At 54.5% G+C, this 23,162-nt stretch overlaps 1 protein-coding gene across 1 annotated transcript in view; it reads left to right on the top strand.

Moving 5' to 3' along the window:
* Phf2 (PHD finger protein 2) overlaps positions 1-19,910 on the top strand; it is a 69,490-nt gene extending 49,580 nt beyond the window's left edge. The window contains exons 7-22 of the mRNA XM_051194318.1: positions 484-646; positions 1,842-1,929; positions 2,256-2,362; positions 2,754-2,845; positions 3,944-4,033; positions 4,491-4,859; positions 6,089-6,208; positions 6,572-6,687; positions 8,539-8,717; positions 8,809-8,879; positions 9,449-9,609; positions 14,117-14,388; positions 15,814-15,909; positions 16,262-16,371; positions 16,917-17,304; positions 17,986-19,910. Of these exons, the coding sequence (XP_051050275.1) occupies positions 484-646; positions 1,842-1,929; positions 2,256-2,362; positions 2,754-2,845; positions 3,944-4,033; positions 4,491-4,859; positions 6,089-6,208; positions 6,572-6,687; positions 8,539-8,717; positions 8,809-8,879; positions 9,449-9,609; positions 14,117-14,388; positions 15,814-15,909; positions 16,262-16,371; positions 16,917-17,304; positions 17,986-18,074 (2,511 nt within the window). The 3' untranslated portion in view covers positions 18,075-19,910. The remainder of the gene's footprint in view (positions 1-483; positions 647-1,841; positions 1,930-2,255; positions 2,363-2,753; positions 2,846-3,943; positions 4,034-4,490; positions 4,860-6,088; positions 6,209-6,571; positions 6,688-8,538; positions 8,718-8,808; positions 8,880-9,448; positions 9,610-14,116; positions 14,389-15,813; positions 15,910-16,261; positions 16,372-16,916; positions 17,305-17,985) is intronic.
* Positions 19,911-23,162: the final 3,252 nt, after the last annotated feature.

Below are 23,162 nucleotides of genomic sequence, written 5' to 3' on the forward strand. Positions count from 1 at the left end.
GCTCCAGGCCCATTGCCCCAGACTGCTGCACTCTGCTACCTGCCTCTGTGCCCCATCTTCTAGTAGGCTGTATCCCCAGTAAAGAGTCTCATCACTGAGAAGACTGACCCCTATCCATAATGCTACCAGAACCCTGTGGGCTCCCCATCTATCCTAGTGTTCCCCAGCACACCAGCTGCCCCATCCAGAATCCCCAGAAACCTAGTGGGCTGTGTACCCACCCCAGCATCCCCAGCACCCAGTGGGCCCTGTCTCCTACTCCAGTATCCCCAGCACCTGGTGAGCTCTGTCTCCTACCCAGCATCCTCAGCACCCAGTGGGCCCTGTCTCCTACCCCAGCATCCTCAGCACCCAGTGGGCCCTGTCTCCTACCCCAGCATCCTCAGCACCCAGAAGATTATCTTTCACCTCAGCGCCCAGCACCAGATGGGCTCTGCCCCACATCCCTGGTGTTACAGCTCTGCCAGTGGGCTCTTTTGGCAGGGGGAGAAGATCTTCTATCTCATCCGGCCAGCCTCAGCCAACATCTCCTTGTATGAGCGCTGGCGGTCAGCCTCCAACCACAGTGAGATGTTCTTTGCCGACCAGGTGGACAAGTGCTACAAGTGCACTGTCAAGCAGGGACAGACCCTCTTCATCCCCTCCGGTGAGTGTGCGGGGCCCGGGTTCACTGGCCATCATGCTCACTGCCACACTCCTCATACTGCATCCCTCTGGCTGTCTTCCTGTCCCTGGCTGGCTCCTTCCCTGGCCCAGTCCTCATGGAAGGGCCAGCAGTGGACCTTTCACAGCAGGAAGCCTGTATGCTGGACCTGTCCCAGTCAGCACTAGGTTACCTCAGAGCTGTGTGGTTAGCTGCCTTTGGCATGGGAGACCTGGCTCAGTCAGTGGCTCTGGAGGAGGATGGGTGTTTGGAAGTGTTCCTAAGGAACGCTTAGACTTATGTAATAAGGTATGCCCTGAGCAGCTGAGGTTGCCAGGTTCACCTGGGAGGGTGAATCCCAGAGCTAAAAAATGTCCACTCCAAAAGACTCCCTCCCTCCAAAGTAACTTGACCAGATTTTGTTTGGTTTTGTTTTTGATTTTTGAAGCAGGGTTTCTCTGTGTAGCTTTGGAGCCTGTCCTAGAACTTACTCTGTAGATCAGGCTGGCCTCGAACTCACAGAGATCCACCTGCTTCTGCCTCCCGAGTGCTGGGATTAAAGGCGTGCGCCACCAATGACTGGCTCCTTGACCACATTTTGAGAGTGGAGCACAGGCCCCGCCCACTGTACCGCCCAGGAGCTGATCCACTTGCAGGTTCCCTTGTGATTATGTATGTGGTTTCTTGCTTAACATCAGGATCCAAAAGAGGTCCTGGATCCTGACTTGAACTCAGCCTCTGACTCTGGCTCTAGGGCCTCCTCTTCCCCAAAGGCATCCTCACACTTACTTTGTGAGGCATTATAGGTTCTCTGGGTTCCAGCCCCAGCTCCATCTCCTGGAATAACCTAGTGATAAATCTCATCCTCTAGGAGAGTAACAGTCCCAGCTCTGTCTCTTCTCACCCCTGTGTGGGCAGGTCTGAGGTCAGGCTGCCTCTCCTGGTGGCAGTGCTGCCCAGGGGCGTCCTGACCATGTTCCCTTGGCTCCTAGGCCTCAGTTTCTATCTGTCTGATACCAGGGTGTTCCACGGCCTATCACCCCAGACACACCCTGTCTTCCATCTGTCTCAGGGGTTCCTACCTGGCCTGGGCAGGGAGGAACAATGAGACAAGGCCTGGGATGGTAAGGACTGGGGTTCATGGCGAGTGCGGGAGGAGAAGAATGGTCATAGCCACAGCTCTGCATGTCTCTCCCAGGCTGGATATACGCCACACTCACCCCCGTGGACTGCCTGGCCTTCGCTGGACATTTCCTCCACAGCCTCAGCGTGGAGATGCAGATGAGGTAGGGAGCTCCTATAGCGCTGCCAATCCTAGTGGGCACCATGGGCATACTCCTGGCTGCGCCCAGCCTGTGGGTTGCTGTGCTGACATCTTTGCGCCAAGGGGAAGGAGGAATAGGTTCCATGACCTGGGCAAGGGCAAGCCTAGTGGTGGTTTGGGAAGGCTGCTGTCATCTTTCTTGGACTGTGGTCAGCCTCTCTGGTAACCACAACCCTCTGCTTCCACCCATGGTGGCCATCACTTTGGGTCACTTTGGGCCCAGTGGGGAAGCCTGAGATGGCCTGCTTGAGCTCCCTGCACTGATTGGTTCTTTCCTGTGGCTTCCAGGGCATATGAGGTGGAAAGAAGGTTAAAACTAGGAAGCCTGACTCAGTTTCCCAACTTTGAAACTGCCTGCTGGTACATGGGGAAGCACCTGTTGGAAGCATTCAAAGGTACATGCCACTCTAGGTTGGGTAATTTGAGCCTGCAGCCCTGCTCTAAGGGATATCTTGGCCCTTTGTGAGGCCTGGCCATGACCCTTTAGGACATAGGATAAGACGGTCTCTGGGGGCTTGGTGTAAGCTCCCACCCATAAGACAGGGCTGGGTGTTCCCGGGCAGAGAGGGGAAAGAGAAGCGTCCTGCCCATGGCCCTCTTGTGTGAGATGGGAGGAGAATGAAGGTCAGTCATTTCCCTGCAGGGCAGGTGCCAGGTGAGCAGGTACCCAGATTCCAAGGAGAACCGTTGGCAGTTGGACAAGTGGCCTGGGGCAGTGGCCTCCAGAAGGCCTCTTGCTGGGGCAGGCTAAGCAGCCACCACACTAACCTATTGTGTCCTTCCTAGGTTCTCACAAGTCTGGGAAACAGCTGCCCCCACATTTAGTTCAAGGAGCTAAAATTCTCAATGGTGCTTTCAGGTCATGGACGAAGAAGCAGGTAGGAAGCAGCTCACATGTGTCCCTGTCTGAGGGAACAGGGAATGGGCGGGGATACACAAGGGTGTGTCTGTCCTAGGGAACAAGTAGAGGGCACTGTCTCCCAGGCTGGCCTAAGCTGGCCTGCTAACACTAATCATGATCCTTTGACGGGTGTGTTGGGCAGATGTAGGTTGTCTGGGCCAGCCTGGGGTCATTGTCCCCAGGGCTAGATTCCCTCAGGAGTTTGGGTAAGGACAACTTTCTGTTAACCTGGAAGGGGCAGGTAGGGCACCAGGAAGCAGCTGGTGCTTTGACCACGCGTCTGGATCTGGACAGAGAGTGCTAGGGATGCACTCAGGGCTCCCGCCACTCAGCAGCCACACAGTGTGGCGTGGATGTGGCCGCCTAGCTAACTTGCTTTGTAACCTAGGGACTCCTTTCCTTCCTCTTCTCCTGTGATCCTGTGCTCTCAGTCAAAGGCCACAGGGCGCCAGCTTTCCGCTTTCTCTTTTCTGGATTGTGGCTATAGAAGGGGAAATGGGTCTGGCTTACCCTAGGGTAACCTTGGATATTGTCTACTGGGGACTCTCACTATTCAGAGCTCCTGTCCACCTTCTACTTGAAAAACAAGGAGTCCCTTCTGGGTCAGAGAGAAAAGTGGGGGGTCTCAGAGGGCCTTCGGACAGAGGCCAGGTAGGGAACCATGTCCGCGGCCCGTTTCCACCTATGTGTGGGCCTGGTGGGGTGGGCTGCCAGTGCTTTCCTGGGGCCATTCTATGGCTACCATCTTCTTGAGACTCAGAGCTGGGACAGTGCGGGGGTCCCTCCCACCTTTCCCACGTGATCAGGAAAAGAAACTGGCCCACATCCATTCCACGGCCTGCTAGTTAGCTCATGGTGGCATCAGGCAAGGCCCAGTCTTGATGCATTTTCCACCAGCGGAAGTGGCTCACAGAGAGTTGCTGCCTTACTGGGCAGGGCCCCAGGGTCTTGTGCACCAGGCCTTGCCCCACGGCAGCCTCCCATCCCGTGGGATGGCCCTGGCCCTGGCTGGGTGGACAAAGGATGGCTGAGGTGCTGAAGTGGCCAAGTTGGCACTGAGCCCACTGTCCCACAGGCTTTGGCAGAGCACGAAGACGAGCTCCCCGAGCACTTCAGGCCCTCACAGCTCATCAAGGACCTGGCCAAAGAGATCAGGCTCAGTGAGGTAAGGCCACGCCAGGGTGACAGACCCTGGGACGAGGGTGCGCCCAGGGCCCGCCAGGGAAACTTCTCTGCATTAGTGTTGTGCCCAGGGTTTGGAGAGTGCGTGGGGAGGAGAGGTGAAGGGAGAGAACCCCAAGTCCAGTCTTTGAGTCCCAGTTCTCCTGAGTCTGGAGGAACTGGGCGGCCTCCTGGGCCTGGGTAGGGCAGAATAGCCCCAGGAAGAGGGGGCTAAGTGGTGTCACACCGGGCTATAAGGCTGTGTGAATATTTCTTGATGTTACCAGACAGTGTGATGAGCATGCCACTTGACAGTGTGGAGCTGATATGAATGTGTCATGTGGTGTGGGCTGTGTGTACCTTTTTGGGCTAATAACTTCTCCCATCATGGCTGCAAGTCCCCTTGAGTCCTGGCGTGGTCTGGAGGGAACACAAATGATCCTCTCCTTTTCCCACACCAGAACGCCTCCAAAACTGTCCGACCTGAAGTAAACGCTGTCGCCTCCTCAGATGAGGTCTGTGACGGGGACCGGGAGAAGGAGGAACCACCGTCTCCCATTGAGGATACCCCACCTCGATCCCTCCTGGAGAAAGTGTCCAAAAAAAAGACTCCTAAGACTGTGAAGATGCCCAAGCCATCCAAAATCCCCAAGCCCCCCAAGTCCCCTAAGCCCCCCAAACCCCCCAAAACCCTGAAGCTCAAGGATGGAAGCAAGAAGAAAGGGAAGAAGTTCAAGGAGTCAGCCTCACCCACCATCCCCAACCTGGACCTGCTTGAAGCCCACACAAAGGAGGCGCTAACCAAGATGGAGCCACCCAAGAAAGGAAAGGTGGGCCCTTGAGCTCCTCCCTGTCATAGGCTCAGGCACTGCAGCCCCTGCCTTGGGCCAGACCAGAGGGAACAGCTAGGGTTGACATGTCTTTGCTCTCTTTTGTTACTGGGTGGAGAGGGGAGACCAGCTGTCCGGTCCATTCTCCAGAGAGTGCAGGGTCCAGGGTCTATGGATAAATTTGCCCAAAGTATTTCCCTGTCTGTGCCAGCCACTGGGCCTGCACATCAGGCCAAAACCCAGGCTGATCCTGCAGAGCAGTGAGGACCCCTGGAGAGAGATAGCACAGTGTTTGTCCTGTGGTAGGGACAGCACCCAGGAGGTCCACTGGGTTGATGCAGGGTGGACTTCGGGCAGAGGCCACCCTGCTTAGTTTTGCCAAATAATAGAACCAGTCCCTGGACTAAGACCCTTAAGGCCCTGCAGATATACAAGGCATCTGTTCAAAGAGGACACTGGGAGAAGGCAGAGGGTTTGGAGAAAGGGCTGTTATGAGGGCCTGAGCTCCTGTGAACACTAAAGGGTCTTACCAAACCCATGAGATTATGGACTATTGGCTGGGGCTCCTTCCAGGATGAGTACACTTCTGTCCTACATCTTGGGGGTCATCCTCATGACATGTAATATTCTATTGGTGCTGTTCTTCTGGGGCAAAGAGGAAGGAAGGGAGGAAGGGAGGGGGAGGGAGGGATGAATGGATGGGTAGATGGATGAGTGGGTGAGTCAACTTATGGGCAGTGGATGGACAGATGAATAAGTAGTTGGATGGTTGGAGAGAAATGAAAGACTAAATGAACAGATCAATGGGCAGATGAAGAAATGGATGAATGAATGAACAAGTGGGTAGATGGGTGGGTGGGTGGATGGGTGGGTGGGTGGATGGGTGGGTGGATGGGTGGGTGGGTGGGTGGGTGGGTGGGTGGATGGGTGGGTGGGTGGATGGATGGGTGGGTGGGTGGATGGGTGGGTGGGTGGGTGGATGGGTGGGTGGGTGGGTGGATGGATGGGTGGGTGGATGGGTGGGTGGGTGGGTGGGTGGGTGGGTGGGTGGGTGGATGGATGGGTGGATGGGTGGGTGGGTGGATGGATGGGTGGATGGATGGGTGGGTGTATGGATGGATGTGCTATGTGTGGGCCAGCAGGAGTGGACCACCATGCTTCTGTGCCATCGTAACCCAAGCCTAGTCATCTTCTCTGTCTACTTTGGGTCATCACTGCTCTGTTTGCAGACCCCAAAGAGTGTCCTGAGTGTTCCCAATAAGGACACAGTCCACACACAGAATGACGTGGAAAGGCTGGAAATCCGAGAGCAAACTAAGAGTAAATCGGAGGCCAAGTGGAAGTACAAGGTGAGGGTGGGGTACAGGCCTGTGGTAGGGTGTGTCTGCCTGTCCCCAGGAGGGGCCTGAGGAAAGTCTGTGTGAGTTTACGCGTGCACATGACCTCCTATGAACCACCCTCTGCAGACAGTGTGGGTATAAAAGCAAATGTATCATCTTCCCCATGCTGTCCTCCACTGTCCTTCACCTTCTTCATGGTCCATGGTTCATGGTGTGTTTCCATTCCCTGAGGCTGGGCAGCATCCCAGGGTGGGTCCTGCATGCTGATGGCTAGGCCAGCCTTAGCATTTATGAACAGCTTTCTTGGGCATGGGTTGGGATCCTAGCCCTTCATCCCAGTGAGCTCAGGGACAACCTTGGTCTTGCTTTCAGAACAGCAAACCTGACTCCTTACTGAAAATGGAGGAGGAGCAGAGGTTGGAGAAGTCACCACTGGCTGGGAACAAGGACAAGTTCTCCTTTTCTTTCTCCAACAAAAAACTTCTGGGGTATGTGAGAGCCTGGGCAGGGGTGAGGGTGAATGTAGAGATGTCCCACATTACATATGTGTCACCACACTGCATGCACTCCATACCACACATAACAAATACTGTGTATCATCCTGTACTACACAGATACCCATATCACCTCCCATAGACATCTGTCACATGCACTCTAGTGCACATTCCAAATTGTACTTTCATGCCATGCACTCACATGTATATGTGACACCACACACACAAACATATACATTGCATGATAACCTCCACCAATACCATCCATACCAGACATGCATCCCCACATACCATGCATATACAGATATTTATATATCCCCATTGCATATCCATTCCATACATATACATATGTAAGTAATACAGTCATCCCACAGGCATCTCACACTCTGTACTCCATACATGCCTCATACTACATGAACCCCTCATATCATAGACACATCACACACACACACACATTCACACACACAGAGTATTTTTGGTTGACACCCTAGAGTGGCTGTTTTCTGAGCCATTGACCTCACTCACTGCCACGCTGTTGCATGGAACACCTTTGTTTCTGCTTCCAGAACAATATGCAGGGTACATGGAGAATACATCTGTAGTGAGGGCTGGTGAGTCAGCAAGGGACCCTGGGAGAATGGCTTATATGAGCCAATGCTGAGGATATGAGTAGGGACCGGGGCATAGGTCTCCAAGCTCAGTGGTCAGTAGGGAAGGACAGTGCAAACTCAGTAAATGCATGACTCCAAATAAGCTTATGGCTGTGGCAGATGCCGTGGGGAAGGATGTATGGATTTGGGTGCTGAGGGCCTTGGGAAGGCACCAGCTTCGGAGCTGGATGGGCCTCAGCATGACCACTGAGGCCTCAATTTCAGTTGTGGGCAGGAAGAGTGACCACACAGGCACCTGTATGGCATCCATAATCCCCACACAGTGTAGGGTGACAAATACATCCTGTTGAGGTATCATCATTGCCTATAGGAGTGGCAGCCTCTGCCTCCTCTTCTGAGAAGGGAGGAAAAGGCCTGAGGGTGATGGAGAAACAGTCCTGGGACTAAGTGGGCGCACTCAACAGTTACTTGGTGGAGTAAAACCCACATGGACTTGATTTGATGAGTCTGCTTCTGTCATTCCATTAGAAGTTGTCACTTGTGGGTCCCAGAGAAGCTTTCCAGTGGTGTCAGCTCTGTGACATGGCCATGGAGTTTAGAATATGCAGATGCAGTAGGGGTGCCTCGTGGGCACCAGTGTAGTGGTCCGTGCTTTAAGACAGCAGAGCCGCAGCCTCTTCCATGAGGGTACTGGAGGCTGCTGTGGCCTCGGGTGCTGTCAGCGTGGTCAGCATTTTGTTTGCTGTCCTTTCTATTGAGAAAGTCTGTCCTAAAGGCCCAGAGAAGTCCAAGCCTGATCTACTCATGGGGAAAACACAGCATCCTGCCTTGCCATAACAAGAAGAACGATACACAATATATTTCATAGCCCAGTGGAGGTGCACTGTGGCTCAGCTACATACAAAAAAGTATGTAGAAAAAGACACGAGGGTTGGATTTGATTTAAACTCTGGCAGGTTGGCAAGGAGGGGTCTTCAGTTGCTTAGGTCTTTCTCTACAGCACTTGACTGTATATCCTGGGCCTCATTCCCTGTGACATGGAGGGGAGGAGGAGGCTGTAGGATTGGGCCATGTCCCTCCCCATGAGCAGACTTCCCACAGTGGGAAGTAAGGTTGCATATTCCCTGACCAGCTGCTTCCAAGTGGATGCTCTCTTTCAGGCCCCCGTAAGGTTCTGTTGCCTGCTGGCCTCAGGGCCCTGGGGTCACCCACTGACTTATCCCTTCTACTCTAGCTCCAAGGCCCTCAGGCCCCCAAGCAGTCCTGGTGTGTTTGGGACGCTGCAGAGCTTCAAGGAGGACAAGGCCAAGCCTGTGCGCGATGAGTATGAGTATGTATCGGATGATGGGGAGCTGAAGATAGATGAGTTTCCCATCCGGAGGAAGAAGAGCGCCCCCAAAAGGGACTTGTCCTGTGAGTGTGCTGGGCCTGGGCAGGAGGTTCCAGGTGGTCTTAGCTGACCCCCTGGAGGCCACCACTTGACTCCTGTCTGCTGTGCTTTCAGTCTTGTTGGACAAGAAGGAGGCGCTCCTCATGCCCGCAGCAAAGCCAAAGCTGGACTCTGCGGTATACAAGGTGAGCCACCCAGCTGTGTCCTCAGCTTGGCAGCACGCTCTGCTTGATGTGCAAGGACAGCCACTCTCGCCCTGCCTGAGGACTGGGCTCAACTCTGGGGTTGGCATAGGAAGGACAAGGTCTTGTTCAGTACTTGGCACCACGGCCCCTTGGGCCTGCTCCATGGGATAGAAATGCAGTAAAGCGTGTCCCCAGATAAAGGAGCCCGCCAGCAGGGCTCTTACACTCAGATGAGTCCAGGGCTGGTTCTCTAGGGGAAGAGAGTCATTGCTGAGGTCCAAGAAGATCGTGGATCACCTGCGGGGATAGGTTTATCCAGGCCAGAGGTTTTTAGTCACTGTGTCCTGATGAAATTCTGGGGCTTCCTCTGGGAAAGCAATATGAAAGCAGGTGTGAAGACAACTTTAACCTTTGAGGTTTCAAGAACCCAAGGAAAGACTTGGCACCCACATCTGTCTCATGAGGGCCTCACCCATTGCATGAGCCTGAAACTAACATTACAACAGAGCTCCTTAAAACCCTGACCCCAGTGCCCTGCCCTGACCGCTGCTCTGTCCCTGGCTCTGCAGAGTGACGACTCCTCTGACGAGGGCTCTCTGCACATCGACACGGACACCAAGCCGGGCCGCAATGCCAAAGTCAAGAAGGAGAGCGGGAGCTCCGCGGCAGGCATCCTGGACCTGCTGCAGGCCAGCGAGGAGGTCGGGGCACTCGAGTACAACCCCAACAGGTGGGCCCTGGCTGCATCCTGTGGCACTCAGAGAGCATGGCCGGCCCGGACAGAGGCCGGGTCACACAGTGGGATGTGGACAGGCACCCACCTCTGATTGCAGAGAGCCGGGCTCGCGGAGCAGCCAGGCTAGGCTTCCTTTCACTCGATTCACACATTGTTGATTTGGGTTTTAAGCACTTGGTCGCTGTTTATTTCTCATTGAAACTGCAGTGGCATTTCCGGGTGTGGCCCTGACAGTGACTGAGGGGGCACAGCCTGCTCTCCCTAACACATTGGGAACAGTATCTCCCTCCCAACTCTCTAGTCTCGTGGCAGCTTCGGACTCCAACTGTGTAGTTGAGGAAACTGGGCTCAGGGAACTAACTATTCTTCTCATGGCCCCACAGCTTGGAGGTAGCAAAGGCAGGCCTAGGCTCTGGATTGTAGTTGTTTTTGGGGCCCGCCATCCAGCTCCTAAATAAATACATGGAGACTTGTTCTTGCTTATAAAGGCCTGGCCTTAGCTTGGCTTGGTTTTAGCCTGACTCAGGAGCCCAACTTGGGGCTGCTAAAGAGTTGTTGGGTGCTGGGCTATGATGTCTACTTGTGAGTGCCAATCCTGTGTGGTCTCACATATTCAGGAAGGCAAGTCCCATAGGCCCCTCTTGGGTGCCTGCTCCCACATCTGCCCGAGTAAGTTTTAGGTGACTGCTTTGGGAAGCAGCTTACACTGACTCTAAGGCTGCTCTAGCAGGTGGAGGCCTGGCTCAGGCCTACTTGTAGATGATATGAAGATTCCGTTAAGGTGGATTAAGGGCTTGATTGAAACAAGCTTTTGCTAAATTAGTTGGCCATATTTTATTTCATAGATTGCTGTTTTGAATTCAATATCATGTTCACAGCCAGCCAGCCTCAGGCGCTTTCCTAGTGGGAGTGAAGCATGATGGGAGGGGTATGCATGGCTTTGGGCACAAGACCCTGGCTCAGCCTGACATGATGCAGTGAGCGCCTTGGTGGCCCTCACTGATGAAACCTGGCTGTGACCTCTTCCCTATTGGAGGTGGCAGCCCCTTCACATTCCAAGCTGTGTCCCTGTGCGGGATTTCACATACTCTATGGTGTTGGGGATGCCTTGCTTCTGGGAGAAAGTATGTGTTAGCTAACACTTCGATGATGGGTCTCAAGGTCAGAGAGACCCCCCCCCAATACCCTGGATCCCTCATGACCTCAATGGATAGACCTAGAAAATTGGAACATGGCCTTGCTCATAACCATGAGGTACCTCGTTCTGGGTGCTGTGGAGATGGAATACAGATGGGGCCATGTGATCCCTTTTCTATGAGGCCAGGAGGGGGCTGTTTGCTAATGAGAAACCAGAGCGGCCATGGCCCTGTGCCCCGAGTCTGGGGAGAGTGCTCCACAGACACTCCATGTGTCCTCACACACGTGTCTGCTGTGCCTGCCGGAGCTTCAGAGGCCAGCCAGCCCTCTCAGTCTGCCGCGGGCAGTTCCTCTCCCAAAGTCTCCCATTTGGAGCATAGGTCAGTTTTTGATGGTCCATTTGCTCTGTTTTAAGTACTGACTGTTTGGAAAAAAACAGCTGAATAAAACGGAGGAAAATATGTTAATTTCTTGTGGATGGTTTGCTTGGTGTTTACCGCTGTGGGCAGAGGGGATTTGGGCATGGTAATTGGAGGATTAAAGTATTATTTTCCATGCTGACTGCTTAAACTCTGATCATTGATTCTCCAGCAACCTTGCAGATAGACGGGCCAGCTGGGTCTGGGGTCACCCAGAAGGCATGGGTGGGCAGTGCATGTCTAAGTGGGTTCTCCGGGGTCCTGCCATCAGTGTTTAGGACATTCACGGTGGATGTCTTAGCATTTCCCTGTGACCTGCATTTAGGGCTTGGCACCCAAAGAGTATAAGATGAGCAGCTATTTGTAATTGACAGTGATGTGCAGAACTCAGGTCTATATGACTTGGTCTTCTATTATGACTTCAGCCTAGGAGGCAGCTTTTGTAGAGGTCTGTGGAGACAGTGGCTTCCCTCTCCTCCTCCGGCTCAGGAAATGTCCCTTGGTCCATGGGGCATTAGCCTAGTTAATAGCTTGCCTGTCCATCTCTCTGATCCCCCCTTCACTCCCACAAACAGTGTCTTTGTCTCTAGAATCCTTGTGCTTCTGAGCAATGGCTCCCTGTTAGAGCTTCTGCCCGGGTCCCTCAGCCTGTATGTAAGGTGGTCTGCCCACCTCTGTCTCACATGTGTGTCATCTTAAACAAGTGGAAGGAAGCATGGAGGGGATCCCTGGCCTGTACAATGCTGTGCGTTCTCATTGCCATTCATCACCATCCATGGCCATTCATCACCATCCACCACCATTCTGGTCCTGGGCTTGCCCTGAGATCATTTCCTAACACACCCTCTTCTCAAAGGCTGGGATGCTTTCTCCCACACAGCTCTTTCTAAATGTGCTCCAAAAACTAGGATGTGGTTCCCAGGTGTGCAGGATATAGCAAGGGAGAAACTGGAGACACAGGGGTTTTGATGCAAGAGTCTCAGGAGACAAGGACCAAAGAGAACAGGGTGGGGACAGTGGGGTCTTACTTCCCTCTGGCATGGACCATGTGGGGCTGTCGTAGGTGGCTGATGTAGCTGGTACCCTGGAGCTGGAAGAGTTTTTCTTCACCAGCTGGAGTAAGCGGTAGAGCTGCTGAGCTAGACTAAGTACCAGAAAGTCCCCAGAGGGAGGTCCCACTGGGCCAGATCATCATGGAACCTTGGGAAGTTTGGCTCTTTGCCTGGCCGTCATGTGGACATTTGGATTCTGTGTGAGACCCTGACCCAGAATCTCATGGCAGGGCCTAGGTGTGTGCATTTTTAAAGCTGTCCAGCTGTGCTGGGGAATATTATTTTCAGGTGTATGACTTTTGTTTGTGCTGCATTTGTTTAACTCTGTAAAGCTGTGATCCTGTGTCTAAAACACCTGGTGGTCCTAATAAAGAGCTGAACAGCCGATAGCAAGGCAGGAGCAAGGATAGGCAGGGCTGGCAGGCAGAGAGGATGAACAGAAGGAGAAGCAAGCAAGGAGCAACAGCAAGAGAACAAGGGAAGGAGGGCATCAGGGGTCGGCCACCCAGCCAGCCAGGTATACAGCAATCCATGCAGTAAGAGTACGACTTACAGAAGTAAGAGAACAGAGAAAGCCTAGAGGCAGAAGGTAGAAGGGATAATTTAAATTAAGGAAAGCTGACAAGAAACAAGCCAAGCTAAGGCCGGACATGCATAACTAAGAATAAGCCTCCATGTGTGATTCATTTGGGAGCTGGGTGGAGGACCCTCCAAAAGAAAGAAAAAACAAAACCTTACTGCATAGGTGGCTGTAGCTTAGACAGGTGGGGAGTCTAGGCTGGAGAAGGTGAGCAGGCTGTGCCAGCACAGGGTGCTGAGGAAGCAGGAGCTAGATCCACCCTGTGGAGGGTCTTACTGAGATTGTGGAGACCACCCAGAAACTGCCCCAACCCAGCCCCAAGGACCTTTGCAGTCTAGCAGCAGCCAGACCTCAGGTCTATGGGATAATAATGAGCACTGCTTCCTGAACCTAGTTTGGGATGCTCTTTTTGGAAGGCGGGGCGCCAATGCAGCCAAGAAGAGATGAGGGACAGTAGATAAGGACATTGCTAGAAGAGCACAGAAAGGGCATGGTAACAAGGACTGGACGGAATGCAGATGGAACCCTGTGGACAGTCCTGCAGGCTAGGAGAGAGGAAGACGAGCCTGGCTGAACTGAGGAATGGCTGCACCTAACAGAGGTGTGTTGTTGCAGATGTAGACATAGGTGTGCACACAGGTGTGCGTGGTGAGGGTGCAGGGCTGAGTACCGGTGTAGATGAGGATGTAGGTGCCGGCGTCGACAGAGGTGTAGGAGCAGATGTAGATGAGGATGGGGTACAGGTATGGATGTGGGTATGGATGCAGGTGTGGGTGAGGGTATGGATTCGTACTTGGGCATGGATCACCTTGGGAGAGAAGTGGGGACTTCTCCATTTCAGTGTAGGAGTGAGGAGAAGGGATGCCCCTGGCTAGGACTGAGGTCAGGATCAGCTGTGAAAGGGCACAGAGAGCTGGCAGGGTGTACGTAGGCCGGCGGCTGAGCCTCCGGCCAACTCAAGCTGTGAGAACCAGTGTATGACGACGTAAGGACTCATCCGTCTGCCTCCTGTGCATTTCCTTGTGCCCCATCTCCATCCCAAGGCTCCTTGCCCTCCTGGAAGTGTGGCTGAGGGTACAGAGGGGCTGGCCAGGCCTGTCCCACGGTTAAGCCACCAGCCCATGCATGTTAATGTGCCATCTGCTGGTTGTCATACCAGGTGTGTGTGCAGCCCTGGGCTTTGGGCTGCAGTTACAGCACCTTGAACTACAAATTATGGATGGTGGGCTACGTGCTCTAGTCTGTGATCCAAATGCCCTGGGCTGTGGGCCAAGGGCCATGGCTGAGTGCCTGTTGTCTCTCTGTGTCCCCAGCCAGCCCCCTGCCTCCCCCAGTACACAGGAAGCCATTCAGGGAATGCTGTCCATGGCCAACCTACAGGCCTCTGACTCCTGCCTGCAGACCACATGGGGCACTGGCCAGGCCAAGGGTGGTTCACTGGCAGCCCATGGTGCCCGGAAGAACGGTGGTGGCGGCAAAGGCACAGGCAAGCGTCTGCTGAAGAGGGCTGCCAAGAACAGTGTGGATCTGGAGGACTATGAGGAGCAGGACCACCTTGACGCCTGCTTCAAGGACTCAGACTATGGTGAGTGTGGCTGCATGCGGCAGCACTGGCTAGGGACAAGTCAAAGAGGCCCGTGATATATAATAGCCCAGACCGTAAAATCTGTCTTTAATCCCAGTACTCTGGAGACAGGGAAGTCAGAGCTCTGTGCTCTGGGCCAACCTGGTCTACCTGGTGAATTCCAAGCTAGCCAAGGCTACACAGTAACACCCTGTCTCAAAGTAAAACATGACCCCTCCCCCAGCCCTGGCCATTTGTCATGCTCTTCAGGACTCTGCGGCTCTGTTTCAGACACACTATCTAAATGGATCATGTAACAGGACGTTTTGTGGGTCCATCCATACTGTGGCACGTGCCAGAAGTCCCTCCTTTTCCAAGCTGTGTAATATTCTTTCCTGTGTGTAGGAAGTGTACTGCAAGTCCGTGCATGCACTCGTCGCTGGCCCCTCGGCCTCTTCCTTTGTGAACATGTGGGGTACAGGTTCCTCTTGGGACCTGTACCCTTGTCCCTTTGCTGCGTTTTTTGAGAGAGCCCTGCTAGAAAAAAACTTCAGGCCCAAGGATGACCCTGAAGCCATAAGTGAAGATCAGAAACCAACAAGTCTCTGGCCTCCTGCCATGGGCACAGCCACCAGGCAGAATCTGCCTGACTTAGGCACCAGATTTCTTCACCCCGCCTCAGGGAACAAGGCAGCAGTGTTGCTGGTCCAGGCTCCTCATCCCCAGGGCAGACAGGGGTTTAGTCCAGTGCCTTCCTGCTGGCCAGAGGCTGGGATTTACTGATGTAGGCCCCTGTGAGAGCTCTTGAGAGAGGGCTCTGCTGCAGCCTCAGGCCCCATGGTGCATGTGCTCTACTCTGATAGACGGACCAGCAGCAAAGTGAACTATTTCCACTGTCTTTGGGGGTGTGGAGTGCCAGGCCCTACTGCCACCCACAGGATCACCAGTATTGGAGGTGTCTCAATTGACCTTGTTGGTCAGGGAAGTAGGGCCCATAGTTGGGGGGGGTCTCTGGGGAGGGGTCCCCGAGCCAAGGAAGCTCCCCTGTGGCCATTGTAAGCTACTCGGCGGGTGCCTTCTTCCAATTTGCTTGGAGAGTCTTGGGGCTTCAGACGTAGTGGAATTAGCCCAGTTGCCTGAGTTTCTCGCTTCCCACGGTAGCGGCCTCCAGGACTACATGTCTCAGGCTCCTGAAGCGGCCGTGGAGGGTGATCAGGCCCCAGGCCAGCCTAGGGTGGGCGTGGCTGGCAGCCTGTGTACACATTCTCCTGCCAAGTATAGGTGCCCTTGCTATGGAAGTTTCAATTGCACAGCAAGTCTGAGAGCCTAAGGACAGATCTGCAGCCACCACTCAGGAAGGTCCCTGGGCCACTGCAGCACCAGCCCCTCCCCAGCCCTGGCTGCACCCGAGCGCTCAGGGGCCTGCTCTCCTCTTGCCTCCTTCAGTTTACCCCTCACTGGAGTCTGACGAAGATAACCCTGTCTTCAAGTCCCGGTCCAAGAAGAGGAAGGGCTCAGATGATGCCCCCTACAGCCCCACAGGTAGAGCTGGGCTGGGGGCTGAGATGTGGCCACTAAGGGCATAGGCGTGGCTCTAGGCATGTCCAGGGGAGATTGGTCAGTTCCTCAGTTAGAAGATCTAGGAGGGGCAGACACACGCTGGGGTGGGGTGGGATCAAGCGTGTCCACCTTTCAGGGTCCCCCATCTACCTGGCTTCCCCTGCCCGGTTGGCTGGGCCTCCCACACGGCCTATTAGATACCTCAGCATGGCACTTTCCCAGGGAGAGCAGGAAGTTAAGATGTTCATGGTCCTCCAGAATCAGACATGGTCAGGGGATAACAGGCCACCACTTCTGGAGCCTGATTTGTTGGCCTTCCCTGTGTCTTCCACAGCCAGGGTCGGCCCGTCGGTGCCAAGACAGGACAGGCCTGTGCGTGAGGGGACCAGAGTGGCCTCTATCGAGACTGGGCTGGCAGCTGCCGCAGCCAAGCTGTCCCAGCAGGTGAGGAGACCGTGGGTTCTTATAAGAGTAAGTCTCTTTTGTGTGAAATTAAGCCGACCTCCTGCTACTGCTGGTGTGGAGACTTCCGGGGCTAGGTACTGGCAGGCAGGAGAGTGGTCCCAGACTCCGAGTACAGGGGAGCCAGGAACACACAGCCCCGTGCCCCTTGCCCCAGACAGGCACCTCTCACTGACATATGGTTGCTCTCTGGTGCCCAGGATGCCCTCACTAAATGCCTCTGGGGACTCCTCCCATTCCCAAGGGTCCTGGCACTTTTAAGTGGTGCCCACAGGCAGGAACTGGGGCTTGTCTCTACCTGCTCCTCTCATCTGATTGGCCGTCTCTTGGCAGCACTCACGGTGGGCTCACATGGGCCAGACTTTCTGCCTTGGGCTCAGTGGCAGAGGCCTCCCAGCCGCTGTTCTCTGTGCTCCCTGCCTGGTGGAGGTCTGAGCCCCTGGAAGCCTGCATCTGGGTGGAGGCTGAGCTGGCTGTGCCCCACTGTGATGTATCTGAGGCAGCACACTTCCACACTCTGTTCTTAGGAGGAGCAGAAAAACAGGAAGAAGAAGAGCACCAAAAGGAAGCCGACTCCTAACACTGCCTCCCCCTCCATCTCCACCTCCACCTCCGCCTCCACGGGTACCACCTCGGCCTCCACCACCCCGGCCTCCACCACCCCAGCCTCCACCACCCCGGCCTCCACCACCCCGGCCTCCACCAGCACAGCCAGCAGCCAGGCCTCACAGGAGGGCAGCTCACCGGAGCCCCCGCCTGAGTCCCACAGCAGTAGCCTGGCTGACCACGAATATACAGCGGCTGGCACGTTCACAGGGGCCCAGGCTGGCCGTGCCTCCCAGCCCATGGCCCCCGGAGTCTTTCTCACACAGAGGCGGCCTTCTGCATCGTCCCCCAACAACACTGCTGCCAAAGGTAACCCTCCTTTTGTCCCGTCTGCCCCTGCCCTCAGGGAGCGCGCCGCGGGGGGAATTCTGGTCTCAGGATGGCAGGTGCTATGCACCTGAGACAGCTCTGTCCCTGCATCTTCGTGGCCCCCACCCTTCACACAGTGTGTGCCGCTGGCCTCCTTACTCATGTGAAAGGAATAGGCTAAAGTCGGGATGCGGCGCAGGACTAGTCCTCAGCTCAGGACTCTGATAGGCGCGTGCTCAGCCATTTGCCACAGGTGAAGCTTGGCTGAGATTCGAGCCAGGCTGGTGGGTTGAGCCCCTCTGTGTGTTAGTGTCATGCCAGCCAGGCCTTGTGGCACCCCTGTAGCCTCTTTCATCCCACCGACCTACACTCTAGCTTGGGTCTAATGGCCAAAGTTTGGTGACAGTGTTACTTACTGGTGGCATTTGAGATGGCTCTGTTACCAGGGGCTGGAGCCCACAGTGGCCTCACATCCTAGCCATACCATCCTGATCCAAATCCACAATGGTCTCTGTACCTCCAAGTACTTTGGCTCCATTAGGGACTTCTGAGCCCAGGGCCCAGCCTAGCTGGCTGATTTTTATAGAGGTGGGTGGGGCTTAGGGGGCCTGTGGGGTCCCATCCTTCTCTAGCTATCACTCTTGATTTTTTTTTTTTTTAAATCTCTCCTCATCTCTGCAGGAAAACGTACAAAAAAGGGCATGGCCACCGCCAAGCAAAGGCTTGGAAAGATCTTGAAGATCCATCGGAATGGGAAACTGCTCCTCTAAGGCTTGGGAAGCCAGGATCCTTCTGCTCTGCTCAGGACCCCCGGAGCCCCGCTACATCAGCCCCTCCCAGGAGGGTGGCTGTGCCGCCTGGCCCAGGGTGGGCCTTGCCTCCTCCCAGCCACCTCTCCCCAACACGAGCATCTGTCCCTTGAGCAGGTGGAGCGAGCGGAGCATGGCCGTCCCTTGTGAACATGGACATCCTTTCTCAAGTTGCTTAGAGTGGCCGGTTCCTGAAAGAGGCCCTGCCAACTTGAGTACCATTCCGGTTTCAGGACAGCCCCACCAGAGCCTGGTGACCTCTAGGGCTCTGCTTGGGAGCATGAGGCCTTCCAGGAAGGTGTGCAGTGAGCCACGCTCACCAGCCCGAGTCTGAGCTGGCCGCAGGCTGGCAGCCTCCAAAGGCGTAAAACAAGGCAAAGGATACAGGAAGAGAGGAGCTGTGGGGTATTGAATGCTCCTCCCTCCTCTTCCTGAGTGAGTCTTTACAGCACTTGGCCAGTGAGGAGCGGTTGCCCCAGCTCTCTGGCTGGCAGGTAGTGGGTGTCACACCCCACACGCCTGAGGACTTTTGGGGCTGTCAGGACCCACAGTTAGGTTGGTGTGTTCGTGGGTGGAGGAGCCACTGTGGGGTCACAGGGGAAGGGTGGCAGCTCAGCCACGTCTTAGGGTCCAGGGGACCCAGGCTAAGCCACGTGGAGGGGCCCCACTCTGGAACAGCACTTCTAGGCCAAGGCACCCTGCCCTGAGTGGGCAGACAGGTGGGCAGGGCCACAGGGCTGGAACCAGCATGGTAGCGCTTGTCTGAGCCCCTGGGTGGCATCACGAGCATGGGCCATCCCAGGTGGCGTGTCCACCCATCGACACAGAGGGGCTGGGTTTGTTTCTCAGGCAATCCTGTATTTTCATTTTAGATGTATTTCCGGAAGCATATTTTTCATAGAATGTAGCGTGTAAATAGCTTTTTAAATGACTTTTTTTATAAGAGCAAAAGTATCTCTAGGAATTTCTTTCTATAGAGTCCTCCATTAACCTTTATACGAGTTTTTGCTCCCTCCCCCCCCCCCTGGCTCTGATGGACAGTCGGGTTCTGACCCCCAGCCCCCTTTTCTTTCTTTCCTTTTGTTACTCTTCTTATTTTCCTCGTAGGAACTAAGGTATTGCCTGATAAACAACAGCGGCGCCTGCGCAGCCTTACGCTCTGTCTTTCGGAGCGGATCGTACAGACCCCCTTCCCCAGGCCCGAAGCCGCGTCTCCTGCCTCGCCAGCTCTTCTCCTGCCTCGCCAGCTCTTCGCTCTCCTTCTTGTGTGACGAGGGCCGGGGATGCAGTTATTTTTCACTAGCACCTTGTGAAGTATTTGTGTTTCGTGATGCTGTAATTTATTAATGTTTGTAGCTTTTTATATTTGTACATTTCTTATGAGGTTTGTTTCTACACCCGTTACCTGGATGTGTTGTCCATGAGGAGATGCAGCTTGGCGGAGGCCTTATCCACTCCTATTTGACCTGTTTGGAGGGACACCGTCCCCAGGGCCCGGGGCTGGGAGGGGGCATCTTGCGGGCCCCAGGCTTACTCAGAACTGGTGTTTTTAAAGTTTCCTTGACCCCGTCCTTGTGAACATTTCTATAATCTTAACCCGGGCATCAAGCTGTTCTCTCTCCTTCTTTTTAATTTTATTATTATTTTGGCGACATGTACATTTCTAACAAAGTTTATCGTGGCTATTAAAGTGTTCTATTTCCCAGTTCATATTACTCTTGTATCGAGTCCATGAGGTCTAAGGCAGCTTAGACCAAAGTTTTAAAAAAGTAAAAATATTTCAGGTTTTGTACAGAACCATGTCTTTGTCGTACTTGTCTCCTTCCCCCATCTTCTGTCACCCTACGGGACATGTGAAAATGGGACCAGCTCTCCTTCCTGGGCTGTGGGTACAGCTCTCCCCAGGGAGAGCCTCAAACTGCGCTCCAAAGCCACCATCCCTCAAAATGTCAAGCAAGAGTGTGCATTCAAAAGCGCTCTTGGGGTCCCCAGGATGGCAGCCTGTAGCCCTGTAGCTCTGTAGCCCAGCCAGGGCCCAGTGAGGAGGCCTCCAGCCCTCCCTGTCTCCCCGGCTGTGAGGCTTACTTGACTCCAGTGGGCCCTGGCCAGGCACATCCCTGCCAGGCATCATTTAGCCCCCATTGATGTTATTTGGGGCAGCTGCCCTTCCCAGGCTAGTCCCTAAAATGTCACCACAGGATGTCCACTGTGGAAGTGACTCGGCTCAGCTAAGCTGAGAGATGAAAGCTCAGTTCTGTTTGGGGAGGTGGGGAGGAGGCCGATGTCAGCAGTGGCCCTGCCACTGGCCACACCCTGCTGAGCAGGTAGGTCCCTGTGACCTCCCAGCCCCATATGCACCTGGGCATCACCCAGCGATGTTGGCCAGAGGAGGACATAGGAGTGGATTTCCATTTTCTAGATAAGGAACTAGAGGCCAGTGTGTAGCCGAGGCCAACCAGATGCAAGGAGCTAGCATGAGACCTCTCTGCCAACACACACCAGGGAATGGAGATGGGCTGACTGGTAGCTGGGATTCCTTGTGTCTACTGACATGTAACACATCACATGGCCTTGGCTGAGCCCCTTTCCTTTCAGCCTTGGGTTCCCTGGTGCCTGCCTGCTGCATTCTCAGAAGAGAGGCTCCAGCTGGAGCTGTGACTGAGTCTCTGGGGGTGAGGGGGAGCCACACCTTCTCCATGGGGGGTGGGTCCCAGTGTTACCACTAGGTGGCGCCTTGAGCCCACACTGAGCTGCAGGCTTCAGGCACCTGGGTGTGTATACCCTCTCAAGCCCTCAACCCTAATGAGTCATGGGGTGGTCTCATGACCCCCCCCCGAGATTGCTCTGGGTTACCCCCACCCCATCCCTGAAGATAGGAGTCAGCACCGAGCCCTGCATGCCTCCATGCAGATGCACCCCAAGGCCAACATCTGGACCTCACACCACCCTCAAGTTGGCAGGCTTGGAACCCAGGGTCCCTGCAGCAGGTTTGACCCATCCACCCCCTTTTTCCAAGGTGGCTGTTAGGGCTTTCAGGGAGCTGAGGGTCCTGGGCCTGGGAAGAACTTCCTGAGGTTACCCAGCAGGTCCTAGGGCCTGGCCGTGTGGAGAGCTTTTGCCGTGTGCAAAGAGTATGGGAAGGACCCACCAGGCACAGCTCCTTCATTCTGCACCGTCACTGGCTTCTGTGAGCTTCCAGGAAGAGGCCCAGTGCAGCCCAATTAGACACGATGCTTTCCCAGTCAGCCAGCCCTCAGGCTGTCCAGACAGAATCACGGCTCAAACAAAATGAGGGCCATGGCTACCTCTGAGCAGGCCCCATAGAGCCCATACTGAGGATTTTGGAGTTGGCCCATGTAAGCAGAGGGAGCATAGGTTAGCCAAAAGCAAGGGGTGCTCTCATCTCCTCTGTGCATGGCAGGGAGATCAGCAAGATGATGACTCGGTCTAACCCTGTGTGTCCTGCTTTTTTAGATACCTAGATCCTTTGTCCACCTGGTCCCAAAGTCAGACCCAAACCTATTATTGGCAGAAATGGGTCTAATTGGGAGCCATGGGGGCAATGCTCAGAATGAACACCAGGGGGCAGGGCAGGGCCGGGAACAGGCCAGTGACCAGCGGTTACTTCTCCCCTAAGGCATAAAACAAAGTTATAAGCACATGCTGAGAAAAATCAGTGACTACCTTAAGTACAAGTGCCAATACCATCTCTTACACACGTGACAATATACACGTGACATTACACACATGACAACCACTCTGAAAAAGTTCTCGAAAAAGGGCTTTACTGATGGGGAAACCGAGGCACGGTGTTCCATAGCTGCTAAAGCAGACTTTCAGTGAAGCCTAATCAGTTCCGTGGCTCTTTGGCTTTTGAGGGATACTCTCCTGCAGATGGCGGCCAGGAGGGCAGCTCCCAAGGTTTCTGTGAGGCCTACACCCCTGCATGGGTCTCAGCCATCACTCTCCACCACTCCCTCCCCTCTGGGTCCTTTTCTATCCCCAGACTGATCTGGGTCTGCATCCACTCTGCTCTAAATAAGGGTCCCACCATGCAGATGGGGACACTAAGGCACAGCAGGACTGGGACAGATGCCACCAATAGTCCATGGCATCAGAAAACTGGATACCGGTTCAGTAGGAGAGTTGAGAGGCCTGATCCTAAGGATTACTATAGCCCTCGAGAATGTGCCACAGGAACTTAGAGTAAATCATAGGGTATCGGGACTAAAGGCCTTAGCTTTCCTAAGTGGCCTTGTAGCAGGTGCGGTCACATTTCCCATGTGTCTGCTGTGTGCTGGGCAAGGCCACTACACTTCCTTATGACTTACTTTGCTCTTAAGCCTAGGCTCACGGAAGGAGAAGCTGGGTGTGTGCCAGACTGTCTGGGCAAGAAGGCCTTCCTGAGGAGGTGACTTGAACACACAGAGCACCGAGACCCTGAAGGAAGACTGCCGGGCAAAGGTGACAGCCTGTGCAAGGGCCCCGGGGCAGGATCAAGTTTGTTGAGGAGGAGCTGGGAGGCAATGATGGCAGAAAGAGGAGGCTGGGTGCCACCCCCATCTCCCCCAGCCCTTGGCAAGCCCTCGCCCACCCTGGCCCTGCAGGCTCAGCTCTGTCATCTGCAAAGCGAGGAGAAAGGCCCTGACTTCCCTCGGAGGGAAGGGCAGGAGCGCTATGCTAACTTCTTCCCACCAGGCCCCTGGAGGAAGTGATCCTGCCCGAGGATCTGGCTTCCTGTGTAACTTTGGGCAGGAGGAAGGAAGCAACGTCCTCCTTCCTGTGGCCAGACCTATCCCGAGAGCTTCTGCAGTGACTTGCTGGTCCTGAGATGTAAGGGCAGGTGGAGGCTGCCCAGTGGTGCCAGGCAACCTTGAACCCCTGGCCAGAGCCTCCTGGGGCATTCTGACTCAATGCTTAACTAAACACTTAGTATTCGGGCATCTTGGTGTCCTTATAATCTAGACTTTGTTGCATTTTGCAACTCACACTTTTTTTTTTTTTTTTTTTTTTTTTTTTTTTTTTTGTGCCTAGAACCACCCCCTCCAC

Source organism: Phodopus roborovskii, unplaced genomic scaffold, assembly GCF_943737965.1.
Source record: "Phodopus roborovskii unplaced genomic scaffold, PHOROB, whole genome shotgun sequence".
Classification (NCBI taxonomy): domain Eukaryota; kingdom Metazoa; phylum Chordata; class Mammalia; order Rodentia; family Cricetidae; genus Phodopus; species Phodopus roborovskii.